This window comes from Malus sylvestris, chromosome 12 (assembly GCF_916048215.2).
Source record: "Malus sylvestris chromosome 12, drMalSylv7.2, whole genome shotgun sequence".
Classification (NCBI taxonomy): domain Eukaryota; kingdom Viridiplantae; phylum Streptophyta; class Magnoliopsida; order Rosales; family Rosaceae; genus Malus; species Malus sylvestris.
This window is the reverse complement of record NC_062271.1, coordinates 32481760-32495163: the sequence shown is the minus strand read 5'-3', so window position 1 is coordinate 32495163 and position 13404 is coordinate 32481760. Positions and strand designations below refer to the sequence as shown.

General features: G+C 34.7%; 1 protein-coding gene across 2 annotated transcripts; it reads left to right on the top strand.

Moving 5' to 3' along the window:
- Nucleotides 1-286: 286 nt before the first annotated feature.
- LOC126591866 (uncharacterized) lies at nucleotides 287-7490 on the top strand. 2 transcript variants are annotated; one of them, XM_050257570.1, is made up of 4 exons: nucleotides 287-595; nucleotides 1183-1291; nucleotides 2054-2243; nucleotides 7451-7490. In XM_050257570.1, the coding sequence occupies exons 1-4, from the start codon at nucleotides 571-573 to the stop codon at nucleotides 7466-7468; spliced, it is 342 nt and encodes a 113-aa protein (XP_050113527.1). In that variant the 5' UTR covers nucleotides 287-570; the 3' UTR covers nucleotides 7469-7490. The 2 variants fall into 2 exon arrangements, 1 of the variants encoding a protein (XP_050113527.1); XR_007612536.1 differs by lacking the exons at nucleotides 1183-1291; nucleotides 7451-7490 and having other exon boundaries at nucleotides 2054-2542.
- The last annotated feature ends 5914 nt before the right edge of the window (nucleotides 7491-13404 follow it).

Below are 13404 nucleotides of genomic sequence, written 5' to 3'. Positions count from 1 at the left end.
GGTAGGTCTCTTATTCCACTAACCTTTCAACTAGGGGTGGAAAAAAAATACTGAATATTCCAAACCGAAAATCCCAAAAATTTTGGTACCCAATACCGAACTTTCTGTACGGGAATCGATCTCACATTTTCGTTTGTTTGGTAATCCCAAACCGAAATAAAAAATATTATATTATTTAATTTTAAATATATATTTGGAATTGTAACAGCTGTCGGATTTGGTTGAGATTTAATCAACCGTTGAATACAAATCAAAGTTCAAACCCTCGTAAAAGTGAACTCAATCACTCTCTCTCCGTCTCTCGACTCGAGCTCCTTTCAGACAACCTCACTCACCACCCTCCTCGACCTCACCTCAGACAACCTTACCACCTTTCTCGACTCGACCTCTCCTCAAACAACCTCACCACCCTCCTCAACTCGACCACCCTCCTCTCTCTCTCGACTTCTCATCCCTCAGACCCTCATTGTGGAGGAACCTTCATTCACGACATAGAGGCAAAGCCATGGCCACCGACACCGCTCATCTCTCTGATCTTTCTCGACTTCTTCATCCAGATTCCAGTGCATTATGCACCGATTCTCCCCCAAATCAGGTAAATTTTGGAATTAATTTAGGGTTTGTGAAATTTAGATTTGGGTTTGTGATGATAAACCAAGTTCAAATTCAAGGGTTCCTGCCACAACATTCACTGAAGATCGCAACCAAATCAGTCAAAAGGAAGGCTGAGATAAACCTTATCTGTTGCAAGTGTTTTGAATTTAATTAGGTTATTTATCTTTTGTACTATCTCTGAATTATCCTTGGCTTGAAGAGTTTGTTCTTCATCCAAATACTTCTTGTAGTCTCTATAAAAACATCAAATGGAATATGCTCAGATCATTGAGCACATTTACTTATATGGTATCATCCTTTCCACTGTCTCACGACATTTTTTTTTCCTTCTCAATCCTCATGGCCTCTTCCGTTGCCACTCCTCTCACTAATGTTTCTGCCTTCCTACCCTTGAAACTTGATCGTCACAATTATCTTTTGTGGCGCGCCCAGTTTGTCCCTTTACTTCGAAGTCGAAGTCTCATGCCCTTTGTCGACGGCACGTCAAAATATCCCCCTGCATTTTTGATTGATGATGATGGGCAACTTACTGATGCCATCAATCCCCTTTTTGAACCCTGTATTCAGCAAGATCAGATGGTGCTTTCGTGGATCACCAGTTCCTCTCTCCTCCTGTCATGCATGTTGTTGTCAAGTGTGTTAGTGCTGCCGAAGCTTGGACAGCCTTGCAGGAACGGTATGCACCTTCCTCTCATAATCGAGTCATTCAACTACGTGGTGAACTCCTCAACCTTCGTTGCGGTGATCTTAGCATTTTTGACTTTTTGGATAAAATTAATAATTTGGCTGACCAATTAGCTTTGTCTGGTGCTCTCATGTCTGATGCTGTGAAATCTAGATTAGGGTTTGTGAAATTTAGCACTTGGAACTGATATGGATCAGACGGATGAGTCTTTTTACACTATAATTATCAATCTTGGCAATTTGATTCCTATTGGCAGCTGAATTATAAAGAGGAAATGGGGTGGAAGTTACAAGTTGGTTTGTACTCAAATATAAGAAACAGGAAAGAAAGTCTATATGAATAATATGGAATCAACACCAATATATTGGTCTCTGTTCTTTAATTTCATTTCCAGCAGCTATTTTGAGAACTTTTATCCTATTGCAGTCATTTTGTCGTTCATTTGAAAGTCTATGAAACTACAAATATTAATGTCATTTAAATGAACTAAAATCAGGAGTGTTTTCTATAGAAACATGAGGAACCCCTTTAATTTTTCTACTAGAGTTGGAGACATTGTGTCTAGCACACCAAGCACATTTTGCTAAATCGATTTTCATTTTCATTTTCTAAATTGAATAACTTGTTAAACCGATCGAATTAGAACAAGTTATTCAATTTATTTTTCTGTCTCCTGTGGTAATGGGGAGGCATCTCACATATCGGATTTATTTCTTCTTGTGCCTGATGTCATATGATGTTCTTGCTTCGTAGGGCTTCCGATCTTCTTCTGCCAATCTTTCAGTTGGTGCTTCTGAGGTCTGATTTAGTGCGTCAGGTTGAGGCCAAGTATCCGACTTTGCTCTTTAAGCAGCAACTTACGGCATATGTAGAAAAGATATATGGAATCGTCCGAGACAATTTGAAGAAGGAATTATCACTTCATCTTTCTTCTTGCATCCAGGTACAATAAAGTTTGGTATTTCATGATTGGAAATTGGCACGAGTTTTACCTTCTTATATTCTTTTAGGTCCTAGGATGGAAGAGTAATTGCATTCAGCTTTAATTTCTCCTGTAAACTTTTTCTATGCTCAAGTTTCAACCCAATAGCCTGAAATCCCGAAACAATTTTAGGATTCCCAAAAATTTGGTTTGGAATCAATATTGAAATTGGGATTCCCAAAAATTTTGGTTTGGGAATCGAGACATGGGTTTCGGTTCATTATACCATACCGAACCAGCCCTACTTTCAACTAACAAAATTTTGTTTCAACAATTTTTTTAATAAATTAAAAAAAAAAAACCATTTAAAGCTCCACATTAATAAAAAATTATTATTTCTCAACTCAGTTGGAGAAACACAAAATTTGACATAAGTCTTCAGACTACCACATCAGCCATTAATTGAAATTTAACTCTAATAATTTGACATTTCCATTGAAAATGGTCTTAGAAGTTGAAATAGGTAGGGCTTAATTTTCTGATTGGAATATTATTTTAATATTGCAAAGAGAGCCACTTAGTACTACGGTTTACTGATATTACTCTTCACTTGTAAGTAAGAGATCTTAGGTTCGATTCTCGTCAAAGGCGAATTTGAACCACATTATTGTTAGTCCATTATGATGTTTAGCCCATTCCCTTCCCCTTAGTGATACACCTCGACCCGGAATGTCCACTTGGACTCCAAATCGAGTTGTGCTGGCCGACACTTGGAGGGTGACGAAACCATAAAGTGTAGTGATGTTGAAGATATGGGTAAATTTAAACCTAAAGTGCCTAATCAAGAGAGTGTGCAGGTGAGCGGGTTTGAACCCTATTCACACGTGATGTCAGAGCATAAGACAGTATAGTAAACAGGATGAGAGTTATACCACTGAAGGTAACCGTCTCCTGAGATTTGCCATAATCCTCGTATAAACGTAAGCACAACTATTAAACCTGGAGGGGCGAAAAACAAAGTTGAGTGGGTCAGCAAAACAAAGTTTATACGAAAACCCTTATTTTTGAATATACTAACCCTTCGCCGTAAAACAAATATAGTTTCCTTAAAACATACTACGTAAGTATGTAATAAAATATAACAGCAATATAACCAGAAATATGCCAAGTCATGATATATCAAATGCCAAAGTAATATAATCATGTGATAATCAATTATAAGTAGTTTGTTCATCATCTAAGCTAGCACACAAGTCGGAACTGCCTAAGGCAATTCTACCCGACAAGACTGGGTGTAATCAATGCGCTCTAATACTACGATCACGCGAAGACTGTTGTAGAAGCACAGTCACATACAAGTCGGATTGCTTAATGCAATCTACCCGACATGATTGGCACCTAACTTGGATCCAAGGCAAGCAAATGGTGAGGATGTGAACATACACGTGAAGTACTAACATATAACAGCATGTATACAAGTATGTATGAATGAATGTCATGTATACAAGTATGTATGAATGTCATGACAGTAATATCTCAACCATATAACAGCATTCATCACAATTCATATCACAAAAATGATACTAGGCAATATAGGCGTAAAATGAAGTAAATACGCATTTATGAAAACTATAAAATGTATAGGTATAAAAACAAACTGCCCACTCACAAGTACGTCACTAAGTCGTAGCCCCCAAGCCTAGCTTGGCCTCGAAAATCCTCGGGATAAGTTTCTCCTATATGTGAAATAACTAAAATAGCATTAATTAAAACATATAACGGAAACCTAAAAAAAACCCCTATAGTTTGCTCAAACCTAGGGTTTAAATATATGAAATCGATCTACTCGACGACAAAAACACACACGTGTCAACCATGCGCCAGCCGGAGGCCGGACGCGCCCTCACACGCCGCCCAAAGTGGCTGCCAGAAAACCCACGTGCCCCGCAAGTACACTGTACTTGCCTTCCTCGCGAAAATCTGCAGTTTTTGCAGATTTTTGGCCCAACTTCCAGAGCTTCTAACGAGCTCGATTCTTAACCTAATTCACTTCTACAAAAGCCAAATTAAAGCTAGGAATGTGGTTTACCGATCCCAATTCACAGAAAGTTCGAATATGGTCCGAGTTAATCATAAATTTGGCCTAAAAGTGGCCAAATGACCACGGTTACAAATTTTCCATAAACTGAAATTTTCTTCCTAACTTCTAGAGTTGATTTCTAACTCGATACTTAACCAAACTCAGTGATTCAAAAGCCATTATGAAGTTAGGAATGTAGAAAACAAGTTTGTACCTAGAAGAAGTCCAGTTGTGATCGAGGTTGACCAGAAAAATGGTTTGAAAGTGACCCAATAACCATGGTTTTTGAATGAAAACGTGCAGGTTCTCATTCCCCTCGAGTTTCTGGGTAAAACCACACGTCCAAAACACAAACAAAGGATCAATAACAACCCATAGAAGTGAAATGAAGGTTCTAAGTGTTTCTCAAGGCTTACCTAAGCCATAAATGGCTTGAAAATCGATATGTCGAACTCGTCGAGTCGACCTTCCGAGTTGGTGAGTTCAAACTTAATCACATCCCGGCCCGGGGTCCACCACATCCCAGGCTCGCTCCACCACCGTAGCACGATATTGTCCGCTTTGAGCCCCGACTACACCCTCACGGTTTTGTTTCTGGGAACTCACACGAGAACTTCTCAGTGGGTCACCCATCATAGGAGTGCTCTCGCGCGCTACTCGCTTAACTTCGGAGTTCCGATGGAACTCGAAGCCAATAAGCTCCCAAAAGGCCTCATGCTAGGTAGGAATGTGAATATACGTATAAGGATTACTCCCCTAGGCGATGTGGGATCTTACACTTAGTGTAGATAATATCGTTTGTTCACAATATTGCAAAGAAAGCCGAATTAAAAATTCTAACTGAAATTGGAAAGGTCAAGGCCAAATTGGCCAATTGTGCAGACTGATAGTATTAAACTAGCAAATAAGCCCTCGCTCCGCTGTGGGTTTGAAACTGTAACCGAAATTTAACATTTATTTTTAAATTATTCAAAAATAAATTAAAGCAACTGAATCCACATGATATTTATTATTCATCTATAATGTTGAATAACTCACTTATGGAGTCAATGAGTTTATTATATTCATTTGAATTATCATCTGATATTTTTTTATATTTGTAGTTCTTGGTAATTAAACTTTATATGTGTATTGGTTATGATTGTGTTCAAATGTAAAATTGCTGGTCACAATTATTTTACATTTTACATATGAATCATATCTCAAAAAAAGAGACAAAGTTGAATGACGGCACCTAATTATAATTGATATTTAGAAGCTAGAAACAGCTTATCTGCATTGACAAACACGTATATTACTATACACAAAGCAATACATTCATTACAAAACATTTTATAAATTAATAGAACAACTAAACAAATAGGGTAAAATAGTTTTTTAAGTTACATTACATTCTATTTACTTTACATCAAAAGCATATTTGCAATCCAAGGGGAACATTCCTAAGTTACATTATATACATTTCCAAAAGTCTCCCACATTGTTTAGTCGCTTGCACTTGTATTTTACTAATTCTATGTTAAAAGTTCTATGTATAACCAAAAAAGTAGATTTGAACGACTAAAAGGACGGACTTTCAAGTCCTAAATATATATGGATTCAAAAATTGCCCACACTGTTTTATTTTTCATGTTACTTCTTTGTTCTTGGGCTCATAAAAAAACTTCTCATTTGTTCTGTATTGTCACAGAGAACTTTAGTCATCTTTGCATTTCTTCTTGCTGTAGATTGGAATTAAATTTTTTGTATAAGAAATATAATAAAATTTGAGTTCTGAAAATACATGTATTAATAAACTCAATTATGATACAGAACCAGACGTTGAAAACCAAGCACAAAACTTTAGGCGTAATGCGAAATTAGAAATCTCATAAATTAAAACCAAATGCTCGCATAATTCCTAGTCTCTCACAAAATCCCCAAAATCACGTACAGATAGACATACCGGGTATTGAGCAGTGTTTCACCTCTTTTTGACGGAACTCTTTCAATCAAACTTTTTCACAACCAAAAACAATCCTTAATACTCAGACCTATATTTCTTGTTCGGATTTTTTCAGAATTTTTTATACCGTATAACTTGCCAATTTCCTTTGTGTTTGAGAAGATAAATTGCTTTTGTAAAGAACTTTTGAATTCTAAATTAGGATAAATTGCTTACCTTTAGCAAAAGGGAAAACTAATGGAAACATCCTAGAAAACTTTCTAACAAAAAAAGGCAAAAGTATCTCAATCTCCAACATCTATCAGAAGTCACATGCTCTTCATCAAAGCAAATACAAAAAAAAAAAAATGACAAAGTTATGGGCTCCATGAGACAAGCCATGCAACAAGTTGACATGCAAAAGGAGACAAGCAAGTTTACATATATTCATAAAAACAAGGCAAAAGAAGACAAATAAGTTAGACTATGTTTCAGAAATAATGCTGACAATTTCAGTAACGGTAGAAGTAAAGTGACAAATGACAAGTACCAAGGATACGTCTGCAACATTCATTTGTAAAGAATTTTAATACCATAGTATTCTCATTCAATATATATAAGAGGAGTTCCATTCATTGTAAACACATACCAGATACACACCATACTTCAATCCTCATACACTTAAGCATCTGAAACCTTCTTAGCATCCTTTGTAAACACTTCTTTGCAAACATTTTATACATCAATAAAAGTTCAAGTGTACAGATTCAAGCAATCTCCAAGTTTTATCTTTCTTTAGTGTGTTTGTTTAAATAGACTTCTAGTCAAAAACAGGAAAACACTATTGTAGTTATATTATTAACCTACTAAACTAACGATCATACTTTGTTCAAGCACTTTGTTATAGTTGAATGCTTGTTATACAAATAACTGGACATTAACTAGAGTACCTCTGAGTTCTTCGTACCTCTGAATTCAGTTATTAATGCCTTATACCTGCATTGTGAGTGACCGTCATGTTGAAACATGTCGAGTTCCATGTGCAAGGTTTTATATCTAATTGTTGTAATGACCATCCAACTATTTAACCGAGCCTGCTTAATGAATTTGGTATCAGAGACAAGTTTAGCATTTTAATAGTATAATTATAATAGTAAAGTACCTTGAGGACGGAAGTCATTATCACAACTGATATCACACTCGTTTATTTTGTATGAACAACAGATATTATTGTCCTTGTAGACCTTGTCAACTATAACCACCAGGTATTTATTGTCCCAAACACCCAACTATAACTAGCATAAAGAAAAGATTAGCATCTATATCCAAAAAAATTAGCAAGACTTTGAAGAAGTAGAAGTTTTATCTTGGTTATCTTGAATATCCTTAATTTATTTGTAAATATAATAACACAGAAGTGCAACATAAAGTTTTAGAAGCAAAAAGAGCAACAGATCAAGTTTTAGAGACCTTGAGCGAAGAAAGAGAGTTTCTAAGAAACTAGTTAGCTGTAACTTTAGAGAAATGTAGACTGTAGTATATGATAGATTATCTTAATTTAGAACTTAGTGAACCACAAAAAAGAAAAATAATATTAGACCAAAATAGTTTAGTTTGTTATTTTCCATTGAGAAAGCATAATCATATTTTGCGTAGTGAAGAAAATTCACAAGCCAATAGTATAATAGATCTTATTTTTAGTCAAACAGAAAATATAAAATTAGAAAATAATAAGCATAATCATTTGTTAAACCAGTTATTAGAGCATTTTCAGAAAAATTCCATAAAAACAATTAGACAAAATTTAGATTATATTACATCTCAGTTAGAAGATAATAATAAAAATATTCAAAGGTTTCCTAGCAAAAGAGAGATAAAAGAACTCATTGACCTTATAGATAGTAAGCCTAAGTAAGTAGAACTTAGATCATTAGAAATAGTTGAGCAGTTAAAATTAGAAGTTCAAAAAATTCAATTAGTGTAAAAAGATTTGAGTGAACAAGTAAATAAGTTGCATAAGAAAATAGATAGATTATTAGTTTAATAACCGATTCTAGAACTAGCAGAAAATATATCCAAGCTTTGAAAGAAATTAGTAAGTTAGATAAAGAATCAGTATGTTTAACAGATTTTTCAACACAAGTAGTTAGTAGTAATATTCTCATTAGGCAAAATAATTTAATTATTCAATTAGTTTTAAGTTTGGCTGAAAAATTAGACCAAGTTGAAGAACAAATAACAGAAATAAACTAAATTTTACATAACGATTCTTCATCGCTTCCATCATATTTGCTAGAAAAATTAGAAAATTTAACTTTGTTTATACCATATTTAGGGCCTTCGTATTTAGATCTTGTACAAATACTCGGGTGACTTAAATGTAATTATGTAATAAAGGAAGGGGCAAATATGTAATAAGTGAGGAGCTCTTATTCTATAAAAGGACTCTTCACCCTTACAATTAGGGAGAGGCCAATTCCTAAGGCTCCTCACCCCTTCTCACATCCCCTCTCACTCTCAGAGCTCCCTCCCCCTCAGATAAATACATAACCAGTGTGGACGTAGCCCAAACCTTGGGGTGAACCATGAAACATCTTGTGTTCTTTACATTTCTGCAGATTCACGGCCGGATTTACGTTGTTCCAAGACCCCTCCGGTTTTATGCATCAACATTTGGCGCCGTTTGTCGGGAAACAACACGAAAAGTTATGTTGGTTTCTCTCTCAATTTCTCATCTCCGCCGTGAATCTGCAAAAAAAAAAAAAAAAAAAACCCAGGAAACCAAATACTCTCCATTCACTCCCAACTCCTCACCCAACCCAAATCCTATTTCCCAAATCTCGTTCTCTCTCTCTCTCTCACTAAAAAATGGAGCAGAGGATCCTAGAACTCGAACTCATCTCAGCCAAAGACATCAAAGACGTCAACCTCATATCCGAGATAGACGTTTACGCCGTTATCTCCCTCCAAGGCGACTACATATCTCACGCCAGCAAGCAGAAAACCAAGACCAAAGTCTCCCAGGGATGCGGGACCCATCATATTTGGAACTTCCACATGAAGTTCGTTCTCGACATTCATGAGCATCACTCATATCAACATTCATGAGCATCACTCATGTTAATCAGCTTCAAAAACTTCATTTACAAAAGCTCTAGCATCAAAAGCTTCATTTACAGAGCTACAGTTTCAAAAGCTTCATTTACAGAGCTACAGCTTCAAAAGCTTCATTTACAAAAGCTCTAGATTCGAAAGTTTCATTTACAGAGCTACAGCTTCAAAAGCTTCATTTACAAAAGCTATAGCTTCAAAAGCTTCATTTACAGAGCTACAGCTTCAAAAGCTTCATTTACAAAAGCTCTAGATTCGAAAGCTTCATTTACAGAGCTACAGCTTCAAAAACTTCATTTACAAAAGCTCTGGCTTCAAAAGCTTCATTTACAGAGCTCCAGCTTCAAAGCTTCATTTACAAAGCTTCAGTGCAGGGTATACAAATACTGCCTCTGAACAATCGCCACTTCGGCCCATACATGGATTCAATTTGAAGTCTCCGGCCAACAGACTCTATTGACCAAAGACTTGGTGGGCTACATTATGTACTATATATTGGGCCTCAACTGGGCCTCATAAAAAATACTTGGGGGACTTAGCCCATTATTCATGTACTTAGGAGCGATCCCTTATTTTATAAAAGGGACTCCTTCACCTCCATTAGAGAGCATTGCCGTCAGCTAAGCAACCGCCTTGCCGCGAGCATCACTCATAACCCATCACTTATGTATTGAGGAGCGAACCCTTATTCTATAAAAGGGACTCCCTCACCATCATTAGAGAACATCAACTCTAGCCCATCATTCATGTATTGAGGAGCGAGCCCTTATTCTATAAAAAGGACTCCCTCACCTTCAACGCCACAAGCCGAGCCAACCAAGGCAACATAAGTCACGAGCCGAGCAGCCTCGCAGCATATGCTACTTCTAGTTGAGTATCATTTCAGACTGAGCATTGCCTTATATCAAGTATCAGTTCAAGACGACATCTAGTTACTTGGCCAACACATGGACTGAATTTCAAGTCTCCAGCCAAAAGACTCTTTTGACTGAAGACTTGGGGAACTACTGTTTATACCATATTTAGGGCCTTTGTATTTAGATCTTGTACAAATACTCGGGGGACTTAAATGTAATTATGTAATAAAGGAAGGGGCAAATATGTAATAAGTGAGGAGCCCTTATTCTATAAAAGGACTCCTCACCCTCACAATTAGGGAGATGCCAATTCCTAAGGCTCCTCACCCCCTCTCACATCCCCTCTCACTCTCAGAGCTCTCTTCCCCTCAGATAAATACATAACCAGTGTGGACGTAGCCCAAACCTTGGAGTGAACCACGATACATCTTGTGTTCTTTACATTTCTGCAGATTCACGGTCGGATTTACGTTGTTCCAAGTCCCCTCCGGTTTTGTGCATCAACAAACTTTAAGTGCAAATAATAATATTAGAAGACCTAAGATAAATTGTTTTGATAACAGAAAATGGAACTCTTTTGGAGCAAAGGAAAAGAAGTAGTCAGAGCTGAATATATTTATTCAAATGAAGAAGAAGCACAAGAATTTATTAGAATAGGATTTGAGAAAACACAGAAAAATAAATATAATTTGTACCAATTAGGATTATTTAAAAATAGAAGTAGAATTGTAAGTAGCATTAGTCAATATGAAGTTAGTTGTATTGATAAAGAAGTTACACTTAATTTACTTAGTAAGGAAGCAGTTATGCATTTGTAGTAAGAAAGCAATTATGCATTTGAGAAAATTACATTTCAGTCAGATTCACATAGGAACAATATTAATTGGAATAACAGGATTAACCAAAGCACAAGTGGGCACAAAAGCTTAAGTATACATATATAATGATAGATGAGATAATCACCAACAAGCAGCAATAGCAACAACTGAAGTAGACTTAAGTTCAAACTTAGCAGTTATAGGATGTATTCCAAATTACGTTATGACAATTAATGAATTTAGTAAATATATTAAAGTGAGCATAAGAACAAAAAATTATAATATGAAAGGAGAGTATAAAAAATTGTGTATTAGTTTAATGTATATTGGAAAAGCGTCTGATAAATATAATCATAAGTTTAATATAGAATTTCAAAATTGAGTTCAAACATTTGGTAGTAAGCATATAAATATGATAGAAGCAAAACCCGTGGATAATAGCTTTTTAGAAGGAACTCAGTGGACATTACTTAATTTACAAGTAGCAAAAAATAGACAATTAGATAGAGTACAAATATATGAAACTAGTATAAGTAAAACAACAATTACGTTTAGTAATTACAAGCAACTAGAAAATATAGAAGAGGATGAGAGTGAGATCGAAAATGAGAGTATTTATATGACTTTTGATAATTTAGATATTAATTTAGTTGAGCAAAATTTTGATCATATTGTAGATAAGCTTATAGAAGATATCGATCATTTAGATGAAGAACAATATTTAGAAAAATATAAGACATATAATTTAGGACTATATAGAATTTCAGATGAAGAGATGAAAATATTAATCTTAGAAATAGGAGTAGAACATATTTTAGGATTAAAAGAATATAAGAATTTATTAGAATTGAAAGTAGAATGTAATCTAGCAGAAGAAAGCAGTACATCAAGAGTAGAAAATCCAGGATACACATGTAGAACTGATTAACAATTTTTGAAACCAACAAATGAACAATATAAAGAACAAGCTGGAGTAGATTACATAAAAGTATGATGAAACCACCTAGAAAAAATAGTATTCCATATTTAAGAGGATTAGAACAAATTAATATGGTAGGAAATATATAAAATTTAGATAATGTAGATCCACAAGATTAGGAAAAAACGATTAAGAGATGGGAGAAAGGTTGTGTACATGCAGCATTAGTGTTAGATTTTAGTAATTCACGAAATATGTTAGATTACTTTGAGCATACTTTAGATGGGTTAGTTTTTTATTATTTTCAGTCATAGAAAGTTCAAAATTCAGAACAACATCAGGTAGCTAAAACACATTTTAATATTGATGATTTTGTTATTTTGATTAAACAAGAATTTTTAGATCATAATAGGCTAGATGACAGAAGCGAACAAGAATAGATAAGAGCAATTAGAAATTTAGAACAATTACAAATTTGTGATTTACAATATATAACTAAGTATACAATAGACTTCTTTAAATATTTAGAAAGAACATGTAGAATTAGTGATATTAATTTATTAGATACTTATATGATAAAAATAAAAGGACCAATAGGAGAAAAAATTTAGAATGAATGGCAAAAGCATCCAAAGAAAAATGATATTGCAATAGAACCTAGAATTCAACATGTATATGATATACTTAGACAAAAGCGTAGTCAAATAAAAGCTAAGAGACAAATTAGGAAGCAATTTTATATGAGTTGTAAAATTATAGATTTACCACAACATTAAGATTGTCATAAGAAAAATAAGTATAAGAAAATATACAAAAAGAAATATAGGTCATATAAACCCTACAAACAACATAAGAATTTTAGCATAAGACTTTCAAGAACATAGAGGAAGAGAAAATATATTCCAAAACAATTTAGAAAAAGAAATGGTAAACCTTGAATTAGAAAATATAAAGCACCAAAGGATAAGAGTAGTTGTAAATGTTATTTATGTGGAGAAGTTGGACACATTAGACTTAAATGTCCAAAATTAGGTAAACAGCCGAGAGAAAAAGTACATTTGATGGAGTTGTTTAAGTTAGAAGAAGATTAAGATATATATTCAATATATAGTTTAGATGATTTAAGTGATAATGAGAGTATTTATAGTATAGAACATATAAATATAATAGATTCAGATTCGGAAGATTCAAGTAGTTCAAATAGTGATTTAGAAGAATATATGTGTGCATTCATAGAAGAACAATATGAAGAAGAGTATAAATATATCAATTTAGGTTGGCCATAAAAATGTTATAAGTGTAGCAAGTTAGTTGCAAATAAATATTATAATACATATTGTCACATTCCGGCCTGAGCCCCCACCACATCCCGGGCACAACTCCACCGTAGTACAATGTTGTCCGTTTTGGGCCCCGACCACGCCCTCACGATTTTGTTTCTGGGAACTTACACGAGAACTTTCCAGTGGATCA